Source organism: Lygodium microphyllum, chromosome 12 (assembly GCF_053477565.2).
Source record: "Lygodium microphyllum isolate KBCC chromosome 12, Lygodium_microphyllum_v1.1.10, whole genome shotgun sequence".
Lineage (NCBI taxonomy): Eukaryota > Viridiplantae > Streptophyta > Polypodiopsida > Schizaeales > Lygodiaceae > Lygodium > Lygodium microphyllum.
Genome location: NC_141146.1, coordinates 43,348,965 through 43,371,376, shown reverse-complemented (window position 1 = coordinate 43,371,376; position 22,412 = coordinate 43,348,965). Strand labels below are relative to the sequence as shown.

The window sequence follows — 22,412 nt, the reverse complement described above, 5'->3', positions numbered from 1 at the left end:
TACGAATTAGTATGATTTCATACGAAAAAAATAGGATACTTTTGGCTACACCCTTCCAACCTTTTCAAGCATTAATTTTTCACGTATACACAAAAACACACGCCCACACACTCTCTCTCTCTCTAAAAAAAAGCGCTCTCTTACTTTTATGATCAAGCTTTTCTCTCTCTCTTCCCCTCAAGCCTACACTTCTCTTATTTGTATGGCCATTTATGTAAGATCCATTCAAATTCCAATCCCATTTATGTACTTGTAACTTGTATTATGTAGCGTATACTATGCATGAGGCATATACCATAGAGGTTTTGGCATGTTACCCTCAAGCAATCATCTTGTATACTCTAATAGCATTGCTCTTTAGACTTTACACAATGGTTCTATCATATTTAATCCAAAATATCCAATATGATTTTTTTTCATACTAATATCGTCCGTACCTTATAAAATCTTAAGGTACTATTTAGTTTCATATTTTATCGTACTGTACAGTATTGTATCTTTCATACTTGACAGCTATGTTTGTCTCCCAAGTACTCCGAGCAAATATCGATCCTTAGATTGGTAATAATTAATTAATTAATGCCTAGTCTCTAATGTCACTATTGACATTAGTTGGCCAATAAATTGGTCTAGGCGTAAATTTGACACTAGATACCACCTGGTACGTCTCATCCATAACTTATTACAACTTTTGCCTTTGGCACCAACTGATATCTTGGGGTTCTAAGTTCCACATGATGAAATAGTCAACTTGCACCTCACATGTGCAAGTTACCTTTGCACATTCGATTAGCTTTTAATTAAATACTAAGCAAGGCTTTAAAATTTCACGTCCTTGTGATAGACCCCCCCTCCCCTTGAAATCCTTGCAATCATTCTCAATTGCATTGCAATATGCCAATGCCAAATATACTACATTGGAATTTTCCAAAAGGTATCACAGTGTAAAAAACATGATCGATATTGTTTAAGTATGCTAATGCCAAACTCTTGCTGAGAATTTCCAACTAGCATAATTATAATATAAGACTCATAAAGAATCCGAAACTGTCATTGGAAGAAGGATTGTCTTGGCAAGGATAAAAGTAGGACATTGAGGAGGAGGAGAAGAAGACTACAAAGGACTCACGAACGGTGGTTGCTCCTTCATTAACAACCTTTCTACATCTAGAAGTGATTGAGCCTTCTATACAGGATTTGTTTGATGCAATGTTGATAGTCCCATAGTCCTAAGAGTGGATTGTGGATAATGGTGCTTCTCGCCACGTGACCCCTTCTCTAGATGGTATTGTCCATATCCGTTCGATGCATGGGCACATTTTGATTGGTAACAACTCTTCTATTTCGATATAAAGCAAGGGTGATATGTTGTTTCTCCTAGATAGGCATGGTAGTGTCAACGTTTTAGAGATTCCTTATGTTCTAGGCTGCGGCTATGATATTCTTTTAATTAGTAAGATTTGCGGACTTGGTCTTAGGGTTGAGTTTAATGTAGATTCCTTCAGCATTTTTGATGGAAAGACTAGACAGCAAATGTGCCAAGGATATGAGAAAAACAGTGTCCACAAGATTTGGAGTTTCATGGCCCTTACTTTCTTACTTCTCTCTTCATAGTCTTAGATTGAATTGTTGCATGCTTGGTTCGACCACCTCAACTACAAGTATCTTCAAAAGGTAGCTTATGACTAGTTGGTGCATGGACTAGGGTGAGCCATCCACCGTGCGTATGTTGCATCCGAAGCAAACAACACAAAGATGTGATTTCCAACAAGGCTTCAAGATGGGTAAATGAGTCCTTGGAGCTTGTTTGTATAGATTTGTGTGGACCTATGTGGACGAAGTCCCTTAAGAGGAGTCTTTACTTTATATTAATTGTGGATGATTACAAGATGATAACATAGGCTTATTTTTTGGCATTGAAATCATAAGCTTTCTCTTACTTTAAGGATTGACTTATCTTTGAAGGGAATTGTTTAGGATGTAAGCTTGAGACAGACATTTGACGAGAGTGGATGGTTTGTTTTAAATGAGTTAGCTCGATTCTGTGTGGATCAAGGGTTTTATTAGTTGCTAGCTTATTTATTTTTAAAGAGTTGAGGTTAAATCCTACTTTGCATATAAGAGGATAGTAGATTTGACAAAACTACTACATTTATGAACAAGTGATTCAAGTTATCCTGACTGAGCAAATCGCTATCTTGGGCCGCTCTTGTTGTCATAACTATTTAAAGAAGGTTATCTAGACCTTTCTTTCCAATATAAAACCCTAGATATTTTTGCCGAACCTTGAAATTACAAGACTATTGATATAGCCAACTTTCATTGTTAAAATAATCCATATTGTGAGGCGATACCTTTTCAGCTACCAAGAATGGAAATAAAATATATTTCTTTTTTTCCCTCTACTTGTCCAAAGAAATAACATCTTTTTAACTATTGAATTGAAATGTGGTAAGTTTTATATGAAATCTTGATAACTTGTATTAAACTAGTCCTTGAAATGTAACTCAGGGTGTCACATCTACCATAAGTACTATCAAAACCCAAAAGAAAAAATTTCTTCTCAAACAAGAAAATCTAGCTGAGTTTGATGGCAAGGGTAAAGATGTTGAAACTGATATCGAGTTGTGAATTGGAACTGTGGAGGATTACTTTCTCACGAGGACTAGTGTCCCAAATCAAGTCATAACAGCCAAGCTGAAATTGACAAGAGAATTAGAGATATGGTGGAAATAGGGTGCTAAAATAGCTCATAGTTGAATCTCGAAATTGACTACCACTTGGGATTAGATGAAGAAAGCTATGCATGCAAGATATCTCTAATCTTTTTACTACACTTTGTATATAAATGAATTATTTCCTTCTTCTGATTAGGGATGAGTAGAAGAATAAGAGTGTCATTCATATAGCTTGGACTATGATGGAGCTGTTACCAGGTGGTGATACTTTTTGCAGTTGCTTTCCTTATTGACTTATATAAATATTTTAAGATTTTCTTTTCTTTAGTTGTTGTTGCTTTTTACCCCCAGAGTTCTCTTAGAATAAGCCGGGATCTTTGCATGGCCAGAAGAGGCAGCCATTGGGACAAATTGAACTAATGGTTTGTTTGAGCCTTAGGACCGGTTCCATATTGAATGGGCACTGAAGAATAGAATGCCAGTGGTTTGGGACTGTGTGCTTAGCCACTGGAGATGGTGCAGTACAATGAGCTTGGCCAAGACAGAAGATGCACATGCGAGAATGCTCACGAAATAAAAGTCACCATAACTGAGCCACATTACTCTTTTTGATGTGGTTGCAATGATAAAAGTTGCTCAGAACAACTCGAGGAATGCAGGGATCACCATCCCTAAAATTTAGGGAGTTACTATTTTTGGACTCCAGAATCTGTTCGCATCATTATCTTCGTTTTTGCACAAGGATTAATTCTTTGGTCTGTGTCGAGGTCAAATTTTGCACCGATCATGGAGAATTTTAGACCAAAAGGTTTAAATGGGAAAATTGTTACATGTATGCCATGTGGCACAAATTTCCAAAAGAGAGAGAGAGAGAGAGAGAGAGAGAGAGAGAGAGCATTTAAAAAAAACGTAATAGGCATAAGGGGCAGATGGGAGAATGAAGTTTTGAGGAGCTGAGGGTAGATTGCTACAAGAAAATCAGCCATGGAGAGTACTTCTACGCCAATCTCAAAAGGTGCTTTGCCAATAGATGAGTGCACTGTATTACTGTATGCATACTCAACCAATGACAAGTAGTGTTTCCAAGAAGTCTTATGATTTGAAACATAACACTTCAGTAGATCTAAAAAAGTCGAATTTGCTTTTTCAAACTGTCCATTAGTTTGTGGATGAAAAGAAGATGAAAATTTCAGCGTAGTACCCATGTTTTCAAACAATGCTTTCCAAAACAAGCTAGTTATTCTTGGGTCTCTGTCACTGACAATTGACCATGGCATTCCATGGTACTTGAAGATATTTTGCATAAATATCTTTACCATGTGTTCTAACTTAATGTTTTTTCTTACAGGAATGAAATGTGCCTGTTTGTTGAACCTGCAAATGATAGTCCAAATTCCATCATTCCCTGAAGTTCTTAGAAGATCAAAAATGAAATCCATGATAATACTTTCCCATGGCCTTTCTGGAAATTACGCAGTGGTTGCAATAACCCTAGTGCCTTTTGTCTATCAAATTTGACCTTTTGGCATACAAGGCAAGATCTAACATATGCATCAACATTAGATCTTAAGGCTAGCCAATAGAAGAAAGTCTCTTACGCTTTGACTATAGCATCAATACCACAATGTCTTGCATACGGTGGAGCATGACTTTCCAATAAAACTTTTGGCCTTAATTGTTTTGTAACGCATAGTCTTCCATGCATCATGATAAAGCCTTCTTTGAACACATAATGATCATGATGTTGGCCATTGATCAATTGTTCATAGATTTTAGAGAAATCTTCTCCATCAGTATACTGCTCTTTCATATCATCCAATTCATGGTGACAAGGAATTGAAACAGCTGACACCTGTGGTTTGTGAGATAAAGCATCTGCAACTACATTCTTATTGCTTTCCACATGCACTATTTGAAAATGAAACATAGATAGGAAATTTGCCCAACGCATGTGTTTCTCTGAGAATTTAGCCTGTGTGAGAAAGTATTTTAAGTGTTTGATGATCCGTTTGCACTACAAAATCAGTGTCAAGCAAATAGTGCTTCCAACTAGAGAGTGCATGGATCACAGCCAATAATTCTTTCTCATAAATTTAGTAAGTCCTTTCAATGACAGAAAGTACTCTACTCTCGTATGCCACAACTCGGCCATTTTGCATTAATACAACACCAATGTTGTTTCCACTACGAATGGCTTAGACAGATCTGGCAAAATAAGTATTGGATTTGTAGTCATTTTCCCCTTCAAACATCTAAATACTAATTTCTCTTTGTCAGTCCATTGCCATTTGACATCCTTCTTTTCAAGCGCATGTAAAGGAGAAGCAGTCTTTACAAAGTGTCTTACAAATCTTCTGTAGTAAGAGCATAGGCCAAGAAAATTGCGGACATCATGAACGGTTTTCAAGTCTGGCCAAGAGACAATTGCTTTTATCTTTGCAGGATCCATCTTCACACTATCTTTCCAAAAAGAATTCACTCTTCTTACCATTAATGAGCAATCTATTATGCTTATCTCATTAGAGACTGCAACTAGGTGTTTTCTATACTCCTCTTCATTCTTTGAAAAGATAATCGTATCATCAAAGAATGTGCCAACGAAACTTCAATAAGGGCGGAAAATTCTATCCATCGTCTTGTTAAATGTAGCAAGAGCATTGGTCAATCCAAATGGCATGACTAAAAATTCATAGAGACCAAATGTCATTCTAAAAGCAGTCTTATGGATATCCTCTGGCTTGATTCTGATTTGATGGTACCCACTTTTCAAATCTATCCTGCTAAACATTCATGCTCCTTGTAATCAATCAAGAATGTCATCTATCCTTGGAATCGGAAACCTATTCTTGATTGTGTTCTTATTCAAGGCTCTGTAGTCAATACACATTTGCCAAGAGCTATCCTTTTTTTGAACTAACAACATAGGTGAACAAAATGGAGAACTATCGGGCTGAATTAGTCCCTTCTCTAAAAGCTCATTAACCTGTGTCATAATCTCTTTCTGTTGTGCCGCACTGACCCTGTACGGTGGCCTATTGGACGAACTAGTTTGTGGAATAAGATCTATGGTATGATCTTCAAGCCCCTCAGGGGGTAACTCTCCTGGTAACGAATTTGAGAAACAATCACTCAATTTATCCAAGAAAGCCCTTCTACTTTCATCTAGTACAAACACATTACTGTCAACTTCATTAACTTGCTTTGCAAAAACCAAATACGCAGAAATATGATTTTTCATTATAGAAGTAATTGCAGAAGCAGAAACAACTGGGACATGCTCTTCTTTAAGCTTCACATCTAACACATGAGTCTTGTCCTTATGTACAAGAGTAATCGTTCTATTGTAAGTATCCGAGATAGCGTGCTTATTGTGGCACCGTGGGATACCCAACAGAACATCATAGCTCTCTAAAGGCATAATATGGAACTCCTCTGTATCCACATAGCTCTAAATATGCATACGAAGTTTGTGAAGAATGGGGATGACAGGTTCAGTATGTCTTGGGCATGCCAAATCAGCTTGTCCAACTGGACCCCCATTTCCTCGGGACGTATACCCAGCTTAGCTGCCAATGCTGGTGAGATAAAGTTTGCACGAGCTCTAGGATCAAAGAAAATAAGCATTGTGGAATCTCTGATCTTTTCCCAAGCTCTACGCAATTCTGTAGCATCATCAACTGATTGATCTCCCACCATATCAGGCACTAAGCCAATGCTGGGCTTCTTTTTACTTGGCGCATCTTTATCCTTTGCATCTTTAGAAGATTGTTGTGGGTACTTAGAAGCAATATGGTTTTTTTGTTCACATATAAAGCATTTACCAGCCATCATTAAAGCCTTTCTTTCTTCAAATGATTTGCTAAAAAGTGACCTCTTCTGTCCTTTACCCTATTTAAAAGAAGTTTGAGGTTACTGCTGAAATCTTTTCTTCCAAAAAGACTTTTTTGTAAAGTTGGCCTTTTTTGGAGATTGCTTCTTTTTCTTGCCAGGATCCTACTTAAATTGAGAATCCTTCTTTTCAGTGCCTTTAAAGCTGTCAGCTTTTCCTTTCAACAATGCATTTGCCACACCATCATTTTCAATTAATTGTACCATATTTGTAACCCTAGTCTTGGTACAATAATCCTTGATGGCTTTGGGCAAGCTGCAACAGTACTTTTCAATTTGTTCTAATAGGGGCACTGTCCTGTAAGAACTCATAGGCAAAAGTGCTTCCCAAAATTTCTTATTGTACTCTTCTAAATCCGTACACTTTGCGGCGTCCAATTTATGCCATGCAGTCATGACATCTACTTTAAACGTGTTAGTTAACCATGAGGTTGCAAACAACTGTTTAAAATGGACCCAAGTGGCAGGTGCATATCCTTGCATCAACAATATGTTCCACCACTGCAAAGCATTACCTTTCAAAAAAGTTGCAGCCTTCTACACCTTAGAAGTCTCAGTAAAATTCCCTCCTGCTTAAGTTGCATCAAACTGCTATATAAATGTAAAAGCTTTCAGCTTATCTTGCATACCACTAAAGGTTTCAAACTTTATTGTATGATCACCCTCTTTATAGTCTTTAGGCTTTACACTTTTTGGTGTGAGGTTGTCATAGACAGGTGGCTGTAAAAAGGGGAGTCCCTTACGTGCATTATCAGCATTCATTTCACCTGTCTTAGCTGCCATATGTCCACTAGGCTGAAAAAAAACTAGCGGCTGCATTTTGTACTCCAGGCATCAAATAAGGACTCTGCAAAGTCTGATGACTGGGCTGTAGACCAATATTAGCATAAAGTGGGTTTACTGCCTCAATAGGCATCATTCCTGGTGGCCCTCTAGGCAAGTATCCCTGATAACCCGTAGGTAATCTAGCCATTGCTTGAAAAACTGACCCACCACCAAAATAACCAGGATAGGTAGCAAACTGAGGAGGAATAGTCTGCTGTGCCACTTGTGCATTACTGCCTTGACCATTCACTCCTTGGTCTTGTGCTCGTACTTCTTGTTGCACTGGACCTATCTCCATGTTTGGTGTCTTTTCCACATGCTCACACACATTAGAAGTTTGCCTTTTTGAGCACTCCATGGTATGATGTCACGACTCAGTCTAAGAATCCTCATTATGTGACTTCAAAAAATTTTGCATCCGAGGATTCTTTACAAGCTGTTCGAAAGAGCCAACCATACTGAGTAGTTGTGCCATAAACAAGTCCTCCTATTCTTGCTCATCATCCTGTGGTTCAATGTCGGTTCTAGAAGGTGTAGACATCTGTGCACCAATACTTTCTCTTTGGTATCTACGAGCAGAAGATGCTCTCTTCTTCATGAGGGAGTTTTTCTTTGCCTTTATCCATGTCTGCCATCTCTCTAGTCCTGTAATCTCTGTAAAACCTGTGTGTATGGCCTTTTCACCTAAAACTGTTCGAGCTTAAATTCTTATAGAAAAGAATTCAAATCCCGGGGATGGAACCATGAAACCAGTCTATGACTCACATAAACAGTAGTTCCTTCAATTAACACTTGGTCTTTACACACGCACACACATAAGCAGAGACCTCACTCCCTCGCTCAACACCAAATTGGCCCCGAAGACCGGCGCCTCTCTCGGTATTTCTTTATCAATTAAAAGATGAAAAATTACAAAAATGATAATGTTCCAAAATACATAACCTGTGAACAGTTGGTTTTTATCTCTTCTGAGTAAATCCTAGCTGTATAAGAACTATACAACATGTGGAGATCAACATCCCTTTTAGGAAAGCATTTTCTGTGACCAAATCTTAATGATTCTTATGTAGAATTGCAATGTGTAGATCTCTGAATTCACTGTTCTTACTGTCCAGCATGTCCAAAATTCATTGTTCTTACTGTCCAGTATGTGCAGAATTCATTGTTTTTATTGTTCAGCATGTGACCAAAACTCAATGATTCGTGTGCAGAATTACAATCTATAGATCTCTGAATTCTCTGTTCTTACTGTCCAGCATGTCGTACATTTTCTGTGACCAATACTCAATGATTCATGTGCAGAATATCAGAGAAAACATAGAATTGTACCTTCGATGGAATTAGCCTATCATGCGAAGTATTTTCTCTGAGAATAGAGAGAGAGTTGATCAGAGGGAGCAAGCTCTACCTCCGTACTTGAGTCAGAGGTGTAGAAGTACTCTCTATGACTGATTTTCTTGCAGCAATCTGCTCTCAACTCCTCAAAACTTCATTCTCCCATCTGCCCCTATGCCTATTACGTTTTTTTTAAAATACTCTCTCTCTTTCTTTTGGGAATTTGTGCCACATGGCATACATGTAGTAATTTTTCTGTTTAAACCTTTTGGTCTAAAATTCTCCATGATCGGTGCAAAATTTGACCTCAACACAAACCAGAGAATTAATCCTCGTGCAAAACGAAGATAACGACGTGAACAGATTCTGGGTTCCAAAAATAGTAACCCCCTAAATTTTAGGGATGGTGACCCCTACATTCCTCGAGTTATTCTGAGCAACTTTTATCATTGCAACCACATCAAAAAGTGTAATGTAGCTCAGTTATGGTAACTTTTATTCCATGAGTATTCTCACATGTGCATCTTCTGTCTTGGCCAGGCTCATTGTCCAGCACCATCTCTAGTGGCTAAGCACACAGTCCCAAACCATTGGCATTCTATTCTTCAGTGCCCATTCAATATGGAAGCGGTCCTAAGGCTCAGACAAACCATTAGTTCAATTTGTCCCAATGGCTGTCTCTTTTGGCCATGCAAAGATCCCGGCTTATTCCAAGAGAACTCTGGGGGTAAAAAGCAATAGCAACTAAAGAAAAGAAAAAAAATAAAATATTTGTATAAGTAAATAAGGAAAGCAGTTGTAAAAAGTATCACCACTTGGTGGTAGGTTTTGCAAACATGGATAAGGGTTGAATCTTGGCAGCTCATAAAGAGGGAGAAATGGGCTTGAGAGTTGAGTGGATCCCAAAGAGCCAATTGATTGCTAGTCGATCCAATATGAGGATCCTCCATTGGATGGGAAATAGAGGTAGTGACAAAATCTCATAAGTCAAAGGTATCAAGAAAGAGGGAGAAATGAGCTTGAGAGTTGAGCCGATCCCAAAAAGCCACTTGATCGCTAATCGATCCAATATGAGGATCCTCGTATGGGTTATCGAGAATCCAAGGATCCCATAAATCAAAGGTCTTGAGAATGCACTCCACTTTGCAAGACCAAAGAGATCAATTTGTGACATTCAAATGGTCTTCTTGGGCAGTGTGGGAAGAACATAAACCTATACTGAGGTTGCCATAATGGGTAAATAGGGTCCTTTAGTCAGACCTTGTGTAGAAACAAAGAGAGAGGGTGAGTGTGAATGAGGCCTTGATTGGCCCAATATTTTGATTTATGGGACCGGGGCTCAAATCTTTAGTCTCCTTCACAGCGATCCTCACATCTTCATAGTTGTAATAGTCTTTGCTGCAATTTGACTAGCAAGAGCGTTGATCTTCTGAGTGTTTTCTCATCATTGTCACCAAAGGAACCAGCAATCCATTCATTGTTCAAAGTATCTGCACAAACATAGAGAGAATCTGTTGTGGTTTAATGTCAAGCTGCTCAAATGAAGGAGTGTTCAGCCACTGCTGTGAGACATGATGTAGATGCTTCAGACGCGCTAGAGATAGCTTGAATTGTGCAAGAAAAGTTGCGTTTGATGAAGCTGGGGATGAAATATGCTGTCACCAACAGTGAACAGCAGTTGCCTAGACTTAGATGGCCGATTGGCAGGTAAAATCTGCACAAAACAGTACGGTATGTGTGGTATTCCCTTTGTAGAACCTCTGGGTCCTTTCTTTTGGTTTTGATACCCTTTGAAAGTGCAAAATGGAAGAAGAACGTGATCATGAAGAGAGAGGGAAAGAAGAGACCGATATAAACACCAAGAATGGAAGGAAAAAATCTGCACTGGTCTGAAAATGAAATGTTGAATATAATGTGTACTGATTAGTTTGTGCATGTAACCCAAAGGGTCCATGAGGGCACCGGATCAGTCTGCTGACGAAGGAATGCCTAAGTTAACGGAGAGAGGGTATTGAAACCTGCCTTCCTCCTTGGATAAGGTGGTAAGTAACTTGATTAAGCACTAATTGCAACAAGCATTAAATATACAAATCTAGAAGTACACTTTTGACTACTTAATATTGGATAGTGGATACCTTGTTGGCCCAAAAATTGGCGCCCCTTGTGGTATTTCTTTAACTTGTATTGCTAAAGCTTGAGGTACATTGAGATCCAACTTGATCTCCTTCAATCTTCGATACATCTCGTTGTCCATAGCAACCAGCAAGCCTTCAAACCAATTCGGCCCTTGGTTTGCTTGGGGATTGGCTTTCAATTTGCTCCTTGGAAGGCAAATTCTACCCCAAACTTAATGTTACTTGGTTGGCGTCATTCTCTAAAATCCCCAAATTTCAACTACTGAATTTCAAGTACTAGATCCCAATTTCTAAGCACTCTTTCCAAGCTGGCTGGGAAACTCTAATTTTTGTTGTAAAGCCAAAATTCTTCAATTGCACTCTCCTCGAATTGAATTTGGTTGACATCAAGGGAAGTTGAGAATTATTGGAGAGAATAGAGAGGAAACTGGAGAGGGAGATTTAAGAGTTCCATCGCCAAAATTGGGTGAAATTTAAAGCTGCCCTTCCATGAATGATTGTTTTACTACAACCTATCATCAACAAGAGCCCCACATGTAGTCACTTGTCCTCATGGGCTCCAAAATTACTATCACCTACTTGTAGACAGCCTATAGAGGGTGTCATCTACTTCCAATGGCCTCCCAGTTTGTTGTTGGGGGCAGCTCTTTGACAGACTTGAATGGTTGGCTTGATCACCAACGGCTGGAAAACTATAGGAGCAGCTCTCTCTCCTCCTCTCTTGACCTCCACAATGCTATGATGAGGCTCCAACAGCCTCTAATAGCCTTTCCCTCACTTGAAGGGGTGAGTTTTGCCAAGTGGTAGTCTTCTAATTGTATTTTTCAGCAATTTTCAGCCCAATCAAATTAATCTTTAGAATATTAATTCTGAAAATTAATTTAAATATTAATTCTTGCTCAAAAAAATAACTATGCTAGCCAACATTTAAGTTTGCTAGGCCAATTTGTCATCCAAGTGTTTTGGAGCATTCATTAGCCCCTAAAATGGCATTGCTTAATGAATTAATGCCTAGTTCCTAATGTCACCACTAATGTTAATGGCTAATAAAATTTTCTAGGCCAAAATTTGACACCAAGCACCATGTAGAACCTAGCTAATATAACTTATGACAACTTTTGTCTCTGACACCCATTGACATCTCAGGGCTCTTGGCCCATCATTGTGAAATAACTAACTTGCATATCACATGTGCGCCTATACATTTGATTAACACTTGATCAAATGCTAAGCAAAGTATCAAAATTTCATGTCCTCATGACAAACTCCATGGTGGAGAGAACTCTTGCTAGTACACCAACTGAAGCAAAATGAAAATGATTGATTGATTGATATGAAAGTACAAAGGTAGGGCCTTATTTTATAGGTCTAGGGATGACCCCAAACCCTAACCCTAAACTTACACATACTAAGGCATGTTCACATGTTCACACATGGAGGTAGTGTGTTCGGACAACTAAAGGGACTTGTAGTGTGAACACACTTGGGACACTTTACAGTTAGGGCAGTTGAGTTGAGTTCTATTTATAGAACTCAAGGCTTCTGTTGTGGACCTGCCACACAGCCATCTCCGTCCGAAACACAGTGCCCTGCACCCTGTATCTTACGCTCCAAAATGCACTCTTGCTGCTCGGGACTGCTTTACTCCAGCCAAACATGGATCTCCATCATCAGCATGCAGGTGTTGTAGTTTTAGGGTCCTCCTCTTCATTTGAATCTGTATGATTGGCCACACACTCAATCCTCTGTTTGTGGCACCAAATGAGCATGTAGAGGAACTGATGATCTGAGCTCATGCAGGGCATCTAAATCAAGATATAGATATGCACATCTCATTCCAAGTGTGTGATGTGAAATGTTCAAAGCATTTAAGTGGAGAAGCGATGATTATTCTGGACTATGTTTTGCATATGCAACCACATGTTATATTAGTACAGGAGCATGATGAGCAATTTAGGCATGCAAAGAAGGCCACTTTTCTGGCTATGGGAAATTTTCATGCAGCTATGATAAACTTTTCAGGAGTTGTGGCACAGGTGAAGCATAGCCTCAGCCAAATGTGGCTTATTATGATGCTCTAGGACGGTAATTCATTTTTTGCTCACATTGTCAAATATTTCAATTTTTGTTTATGCATTCATGAAAATCAAAAGTTTACCAGGCAGTTTTGTCAAAGTTGCTACTGCACTTATATGACTGATAACTGCTGTCATACCAGGTGCATAGGTGAGAGAAGAGTTGGGAAGCCATTCATGCAATAGTGGCCATCCTATAGATTATTTATGCTCAAAAGTCTGGGATGCATTAGCTGAAGCTGCATCTTTCTTAGCATGAGGTCCTCAACTAGTTCATATTGTATCTAATATCTCTTGTTCATGGCTAGGAATCCTGATTAGAAACTAGAAAGCTATAGAGGGACAGTCATTATTGTACATGATGAAACATTGCTTGCCATATCACATGACTGGTAGTAGTGTTGAAGGTAGTGTAGTCCCCTGATTGAAGAACCATTGTCAAAGAACTGCTGGCATGCAGAGGTAACCTCAATAACTAAATATAGGTTGTTATGGCAATGTCATGTTCCTCTCGGAACAGCTCGAACTTCAAAAATGCCACTCATAGTACTTGCTTTAACATCTTGACACTTTGTTTGCATCCTGATTCTCAACATGTTTATCATAAAGTTCATCTACACCGGTTGAACTGGGATTCCAGATTTCTCATCTAAAAGCCCATGTTAGCTAAAGTTCTTGCTTGATGTAATGATGATTCCTTGTTCTGGCAGCTTTGGGTGTAAAGCTATATTTTTGCTAGGAGGCTCAACAAGGGATAAGGAGCCAACTCCGATGTTTTTGAGAAGTGGAGATGTGGTCCTGATGGCTGGACCTGCAAGGCAATGCTTCCATGGTATTCCTTTCTGGAATTTCTGTACCTTTTACCCCCCAATATTTATAACTGATCTACAGAAGAATTCCCCAAGTAGGTGTACTGACTACTTATTGAGTTTGCAGGTGTGCCCCGTATTTTCGTGGACCCTAATGAGGCAGATCTCCCTGACTTCAAGGCTTCTGATGCCTCTTCTGCACCCTTTCTTGAATACATAAAAACATCACGAATCAATTTAAATATTCGCCAAGTTTTCTAAAAATTGACCTTGGATTGTATTTTTTAGTTTATTGGATGCACGTGTCCATGTGTATGCTGTGTATATACCTGTATGCATCTGTGCATGAGCATGCATGATGTGTGCCCCAAGTGGCCACATCCTCTCTATTTTTCCCTGGTGCTTCTTCCGCATTTTACATCAAATCACATCAACAAATATCAACCAATAGCGCATTTAAATCGAAGGAGAATGAAAAGCCACCATGGTTAGCACTTAACTAGATTATTTAAGTGAGTGCCATCAAAGATTTTAACATGATGGCTTTAGCAAGAATGATCTCAAATGTGACTTTATGCAATGAGCTTTTGCATACCATTTCTACATTGTCGGCATGGGCTAGTTTAGAGTGGACTTAGCTCTACTAACATGTTGATTGGCATTTTGTAGCACAATATACCTAATTTTTCATGGTTACTTGGCCTAAGAGTTTGCCTCCACTTTCTAGTGGCCTTTTTGAGTTGCGAAATTATATGCATTACAAACTTTTAGGACATTATCAAAGTCTTGTCTACACAAACACAAATTGTACAGCTGTTGTCTTTGGATGGTTAGATTTAACATTGCAATGCTTTTAAGAAATGTGTGTAACTATTGATGGGATTCAAAATGGAATTATATTATAGGGTTTCCTCTTTATTCACGTTTCCTTTGCTTTATCAATCTAAGTAAGTTTGATACTCTTTATTCATGTTTTCTTTGCTTTATCAATCTAAATCCTTCTACATCAAGGTGATTCTCTGGACTCTATTCATGTAATGGCTAGGATTCGTGATACTTAATCAATGTGAGCCTTTCCCTTTTTGTTGCTTAAGTTTTTAGATAAAGTCTAAATCATTATACATATCTCATTTGCTCCATCATCATGTGGCCTTTTAGCTTTGCTTGTGACATGCACCTCCAACATGTGGGATCGAGATACAACCTTTCAACCTCACTATTGCCACTCAATATACTTGCAATTAGATTTCCTTGATGTAAAACTTAATGAGCTTTTGCATGTTGTGTTAATGTACAATGTAGGCATCAATTAAACAAGATCTACATAAAATATAACATTGTTTCTACATTAGGATTATAATGTGACCTAAAATAGAAAAGGAAACTAAATTTGTATGTCTCAAGGATTTCTTTGTATTTACATCATTGCACAATGTAGGCATCATCAATTTAACAAGGGATATACAACGTGCAGTATTGTCCAAAAATAAATATTTTGAAAGTAAAGGTATTTATATGTTTTGATTTCCCTAAGTCTACAATTCTATTTCTTTTACTTGTTAACCCTCAAATGACTAATTTTTTAAAAGGAGTCGTGATCAATCAAAACATGTACCCTCCTCATGCTTTTGTTTCCTCGTTAAGGATAATGTTATATATGTTTTGAGTAAAATAAGAGGTGTAGTGTTGAAGTTTAATGATTGCCTTGCCATCCAAGTCATTATGGATGCAAATACACCTTCTATCCACTCTATTAGGTAGAAATGGTACTCTTATTATTCACTTAGTTGGTTCTAATTGTATTATACAATGGATATAGGCTCCAAGTCCTTACATATGGTGGGTCTATGTAATGGAGTTGATGAAGCATAGTATGCTCAATTATGATATGAATTTCTTAATATATGTGTATTGCTTATACTGCACGTTGCTTTGGATTGGTGCATAGTCAAGAGAAAAGAGTAACTTGATGTGTTTACAATTCTTAACATGTGTAAGATGATGTGTGGTTACCAAGGATTTGATAGGAAATTGGATTGCATAGGTGTAAAGATTGGATTATTGCTTTTGACGAGAGTAGGAGACTGCAATTAGGCAATGGTTGTATAGCTAGATGTATTCCAATTTAGGTTAGAGAGAATCATGGGCATATAGTATAGCTAGGTATATTTTAATCTAGGCTTAAGAGACCATGTCACCATTTTTGAGTGTGCTATTGCAATTTGAAGACATTTTGGACATAGGCTCTTTGTTTTTGCCTCAACACTATTCTTAACTAAATAGAGAGTTATGTTGGACCTATCTAAATAGGTGTGTTGTACACATGCACATGTATGTACACATAAATCTCCAGTGTTTATTAATGAGAGAGAGAGAGAGAGAGAGAGAGAGAGAGAGAGAGAGAGAGAGAGAGAGAGAGAGAGAGAGCGTTGAGCAGGGTATTCTAGATGCGAATGATTTGTTATTATAGTATGTAACCATTAAACGCTATATGCTAGGATTAGCTAAATGATGTGATATAAAAGGATGCATCATATGAAGGTTTCACAAAAATAAAGATATAGAATGAATATATATATCTTGTGGTTGCTTTCCTTTGCTCACTAAAATGCAAAGCAAGCAAGGTGTAGCCTCATGAGCTTTGCATTAATGCTAACCAAAAGTGCAATAGCAAGTGTGGTTGGAAATGCTAGTTATTAGGGATTGTTATCAATTTGGTCCATTGTATTGCTTAGAATTTACATAATAGCACGTTAAAGATAATAGCTTTCACAAGTTTGGTGATATTGTTTCACTCGATTTAATATGTTATTGTACTTTTCAAACTCTTCTTTGCAAAATGTATATGCTTGCATTTTGCATGTGGAATTCGAATTATTGATAAGTGACTTTATTTTCATGTAGATTTCATTTAGAATAGTATGCTTAATTCTTGAGGGGCTAATTTGATTTAAATTATCTAAGGATGTGTGGGATTAATTGGTCAAAGAATGTGCTTTGATACATCTTGTATAAATGTTATTCATGTGTTGAGCAATTAGAGTATTATAGCAAGACAGTTGAATCGCAGAACTCCTCATTTGCATCCTAGATGTCTTCAAGTCAACCATGAAGCTTCTTTGGAGATTGTGAGAAGTTTCAAAAATCTTGGTGAATATGTGGCTTAAAAATACTCAAAATATTTTGACATTAAATATCTTGAATAAAAAGTATAAGAAAATATATGGCTTTCAAAGCTCTATAGATCCTCTTTCTTTTTGAGTTGGTACAATAATATTGGTTACCCAATCTAATGGGAATCCCTTGCATAGGGCTTTGTTAAACATGTGTGCTAGAAAGCAGACAAGCAAGTCCCATTTATGCGAGAAGCACTCAATATAAAAAATCCAAGCAAATTTGTGGCTCAAGAATACCTAACACTTGAATATGCACTAACATTATGAACCAAATAAGTGGAAACAATGCATTTGAGAAAACATGATGAAAATCTTAAGTCACTTGTTGGTTTTGGAGTTCTTAATAATGAACATAGGTGAGATGGTGTACCACATCATATTGGAAGAGACCATGCAACTTGTATGCAACTTCAAGGTTGAAAACATATGTTTACAATGCTTATGATATTGCAAATGTAGATAAGCCTAATGTTATGTGTAATGTGGATCTATGAAAGTATGTTGTGATGTGTAAGTGTAAGCCAAACTTTCTATGGAGACAAATGGCAAGGGGAACCAAAAGTGTAGTTTTAGTATTAATAATGTTTCATTAGTGGAACAATCCATGTGATGTTTAACTCATTGATCATAAAATATCAATATACATTAAAATATAACTTTGAATTTTCGAGATTAACTATACTTTCTTTTCGAATTGGTGAAATCTTCTTTGAAATTCTTCCTTCTCACATGAGAAAGTTTTCCCTTCCTTGCAACTCTAAAATGTGTGAATCTTTTTATGGGGAATCTGCATGGAAACCCCATACAAGACCCCTTGAAGGGATGAATTATACAATCCAATATAAATATTATGTATATAAAATATGAATCTAAATAATGTATAAACAAATAAGTGAAATATTACTTTATCATGCTTGATTGGATTCTCCCTACATACAAAACAAGTAGCAATATACCTAAATATCTCCTCTCCTTGAATACCAACAAAACAATTGTATGCTATCACCACCTCTAGGGTTTGTCATCTAGTTGAAGGTACAATGTACTCTTAAGTGCTAGAACTCTGGCTTTTTTAGCCTCATGTCATGCTATTGGTTAGCTATAAATTGTAGATGGTTATGTTATAAGTTAGATATAGATCATATGTGATCTTTATTTTCATGTTGGGCATTGTGGAAGAAATGAAGAGGAGTCAGCTAGGCTTACTTTAGACTTATTGATAGTGACATCATCACTTCCTTAATATATGTATGAGATCTAGTAATAGGGTAGCGCATATACATGGTATTAGAGTCATGTTTTACTACTTAATCTTTTTCTCATTCTTTCAATAATATTTTGTGAATATTATTAGGTAGGTGACTTTCATTGTTAATAATGGTGGAAAGTATTTTTTGTAGCTTACAAACATTTTGCAATAAGACCTCTAGTTGAGAAACTAGAGGTCATAGAGTATGTGGAGGTCATATATTATACGCCTTGTAGATGGTGGAGAGGAATGAATGCTTATCATATCTACATGAATGGATTGCAAATAGATTAGGAGCCTAGTACTAGTGCAAGTAGTCGAGCTACTTTAGTGGTTCCATACTAAATATTTCATGCTCCGTATTACATATTTCATGCTCATTCGGATCATACTCAACTGTTCCTTTTAGGGGCCTAGACTATTTTCATGTCTTAGTTGGTGTGACATCATTTCTCCCGACTACCAAGGTTGTGTATAGCGTTATATCCCCTTACTCATTCCAAATTTGAGTTGCAAAAATTGTGGATACGAGTCTGACACTTTTCTTAGATGATAAATACACTCCTCACTTCTTTAGGCATAGGGGCCCTAAAAGAAAGCATACTTGAGTCCAATAAAGCATTCAAACCTTGAAATTTGTAATGCAAAAGTGGTTATGAACAAAGTGTTATGTTATTTGTGTTCATTTGTCTCTCTTTCTTGAAACTTGTTAATTTCATTTCCTTTGTCTCAAACTGTAAGTATCTACCCAACTTTTTGAAGAAGCCCCACACTTCATGATTCTAGCCAAGAGTGTAAGCTCACTAGCCATATCCATTTCATAATGTCAAGCTAGATTGGCCAACCCATTATTTGAATTTTTTATGTCACAAATAAAGAGTCCTTTGGGCACAATTGACTATTAGGTAGATATGTAAATTTACTTAAAGTTCTAATTGCTACATGAGCTTTTATTGATGAATTCTCTTTCATATGGTGCATGTTGTTTGCATCTCATTGTTGGTACATGCACATATGAAACAATATGATCACTCGTGCGTGCGTGCGTGTGTGTGTGTGTGTGTGTGTGTGTGTGTGATACCTCATAAAAACTTGATGAGCTAATGTTTATGGTCATGTGAGCTGTGTATTGTTGTAGGACCATGTGAGAAGAAGGAAGGGGTGCATTAGACGAGATCAACGGGCATCTCTACCTCAAATTGATGTTGATAACAAACATGGGAGTAGAAAGGGATGTGCATACAGAGTTGTTGATGAGAATATCACAAATGATGTGCCAACCCATATCGAGGATCTAGGTCTAGAACTAGAAGAGCAACCAGAACCTTGACTACTGCATATGATCATAATTGCTAGATTTTTATCATTTAAACAATGATTCTCCACCCATAGCATTTTTGGCATTACATTTTGCACCTAGGAAGTTCTTGGCATATAGAGGGGTCAAATATTGTGCAGCATTCAAAATGGCTCACTACTCGTCACTTGATTGGTTGGTCTTGGAATTTAGATCACATTCTTGATCATTGTTTGGATTTAGAAATGCATTAAGGTCCATCTTTGCAATGTAATTGGCTCTAGAGTAGCTTGCAAAGCACTACCAATTGAATTGTCCACATTTGGAGCACTAAAATAATCCCCTCAATAGCATAGGCTGATTAGGTGGGTTGCTGCATTTGAGGGGGCAAGCATTGCTAAGCTTGGGCTTGATTACAAGGGAAAACTCTTAAAAACACCTACTAAACCTTGCCCATCAAACGAAAATCACAACTACTCCTTAAACAACTCTTTGTCTCATAATGTAGGTATTTACACAACTTCATGAAGGAGCCCATTTTATGATGCCAACCAAGAGTGTGAGCTACTCCCAAAACAACTCCTCCATTGTTCTATAGAAAAGGATCAAAAGAAGAAAAATATATTGAGGTCTAGATTGAAGTATTGGATCATTACTTTGCCATAGTTAGAACCATGGTAGTAAATCAATCATGTTCACTCACTTTAGGTTAAGTGGCTACAATTTGGTGGAAGGAGGGATACATAGAAAAAAATATAGGTTAAGGGACCACCATTTGGGAGTCAATAAGAGAGGTTGGTATCTTCTTGCTACATATCCAACCATAAGATAAACAACTCATTTTCCCTCAAGTAGAGGTCTTGCCAATGATTTATAGCCCAAGTGCTTTGAGTATGTGGGTGTTACATGGGTGTGTGAGTTCAAACCTTGGATACAACATCGAGGCGTCTTGCATCTTTCACATTTCAAGCCTTCTCCATTAAAAGAAAAAGTAGAGGTATGTGATTCTTGAGGTCTATCATGAAAAGTATGCACTAGTGTTAAACATTGAATCATTCATAAGCTAACGTTGCAAAGGGCTAAATCCCCTCTAAAGGAATGCCTTCAAGTTCTAAGGTTGGCTAGTATTCAAGATGTTATTGCTTACATTGCACCTCTCATGGCCAAGCTCAAGCTTCGATCAAATATCTAGGGCAAAATAATCCATATTTCATTTTTTGACTCCAACAACTTACTAGGATAATAAATTTAACCTCTTTGTTGATTGAGGTGGTACTCATTCGTTTCTTGTCATCGAAGTGTAAGCAATCGAGCTAATTGAAAAAAGCTAAAACAAAATATGGTCACCCACTTGACTAATGGAAGGGAAAATTTTGAGCTAGAATTATCCCTAATAACATTTCTACTAAGATTCTTTTCAATAGTATGCCCTTAAGAGTTGCCCTATGATAGAGCTCTTGGAATGTGTTGGCTCAACATAAGTGTTTCTACTATGTGGTGTAATAGAGCACGATACCTTTAATCTAATCAATTTTTGATCCAAAGAAGTAATGCCAAGACAAATTTCACATTGTTAAATGCTCAAAGGAGTAAGAAAGAAATTGTGTGTTCTTGTAGTCAAACTAATTAAGGTAGAAGAGCCTACTAAAATAGAAGACTTGACTGGTTGAAAGATTATGTTGATTTTTTGGAAGACTTCACTAGGTTCCAACCACTTGGAGAAATTAACCAAGATAAAATTGATATTGGGAACTCACTCACAAGAAAGAAAACCATACAAGGTATCCCTACATTTGAAGCAATATAGTCAAGGAACAATTAACTCAACTATACGATCAAGGTTTCATTAAGCCTATAACTTAAATGTGGGAGCCTTTATTCTCTTGCAAAAGCAAAAGGATATCACTCTTAGGCTCTATATTGACTAAAGGAGCCAAACTTTGATATTTTTAAGAACAAGTAGCCAATCCCCAGGATTGAGGAACTCCTTGATCATGTTTGTGGGGCAAAGATCTTCACTAATGCCCCTAAATTTGCTATTACCAAATTATGGTAAAAGAAGTGGGTATCCTTAAAATTATATTTAATTCTCATTATGGCAACTATAAATGGACAATGATGTCTTTTGTTCTAAAGATCTTCATCAAGGTTGACTTCAAATTTGCTATTACCAAACTATGGTAAAAGAAGTGGTTATCCTTAACATAATATTTAGTTCTCATTGTGGCAACTATAAATTGACAATTATGTCTGTTAGTCCCGCACTCTTAAAGTAGTAGCCCCACTCACTTATTTACAAGAAGGTCACTAAAATCGTTTGGACAAATCTTTGCCAAGGTCTTGACAAAGTTAAACCAACTCTCAAGATGAATCCCATTTTCAAGTTACCTGTCTTGAGTTCTATTTTCCATGTATTGACTAATGTGGGTATCCTAGTGATTAGAGGATTTCTTTTACAAGAAATGCAACTAGTAGTCTATACCTCAAGGAAAGTGAACCCTTATGTATGAGCTAAATTATCCACCTCACGACCTAGAATTACTTTTTGTCATTTATATCCTCAAGTTGTGGCACCATTATCTTCTAGATTGCAAGTTCTAGCTTGTTGCCAAACATAAAAGCCTTAAGGGGATTTTACCCCAAGGTGAGCTTGACCTAAGGCAAAGGAGTTGGATAGAATTTGACCTTGAGATGAAGTTTTAGGTTGGAAAACATAGTTTAATTATAGAGGCATCAATCTCCATGTGTAGAAATTTCATCTTTGATCTAGTCAAAACCTATTATTATTAAGGAATATGATCTTAAGATGAAATTTTAACTTGGAAAAGATAGTTTCATTATAAAGGCAATGATCTCCATGTTAGTAATTTATCTTTGATTGGGTCAAAACCTACTATCATCAAGATCCCAATGTCCAAAAGATGTGAAGACTTATCAACCGTGAA

The 22,412-nt window shown here is 37.3% G+C and overlaps 1 protein-coding gene and 1 pseudogene across 2 annotated transcripts in view; one reads left to right on the top strand and one right to left on the bottom strand.

Moving 5' to 3' along the window:
• The window catches only part of LOC148027686 (oxidoreductase, 2OG-Fe(II) oxygenase family protein), a 67,775-nt gene extending 53,197 nt beyond the window's left edge, over window positions 1–14,578 (top strand). The window contains exons 6-7 of one of the 2 annotated variants that reach the window (XM_087689379.1): window positions 13,647–13,768; window positions 13,873–14,578. In XM_087689379.1, coding sequence (XP_087545505.1) covers window positions 13,647–13,768; window positions 13,873–14,006 — 256 coding nt within the window. In that variant the 3' untranslated portion in view covers window positions 14,007–14,578. Of the gene's footprint in view, window positions 1–12,883; window positions 12,924–13,646; window positions 13,769–13,872 lie in introns of those variants that run through there. The other variant, XM_087689380.1, reaches the window with a different exon arrangement.
• LOC148027687 (uncharacterized) lies at window positions 6,672–7,757 on the bottom strand (annotated as a pseudogene).
• Window positions 14,579–22,412: the final 7,834 nt, after the last annotated feature.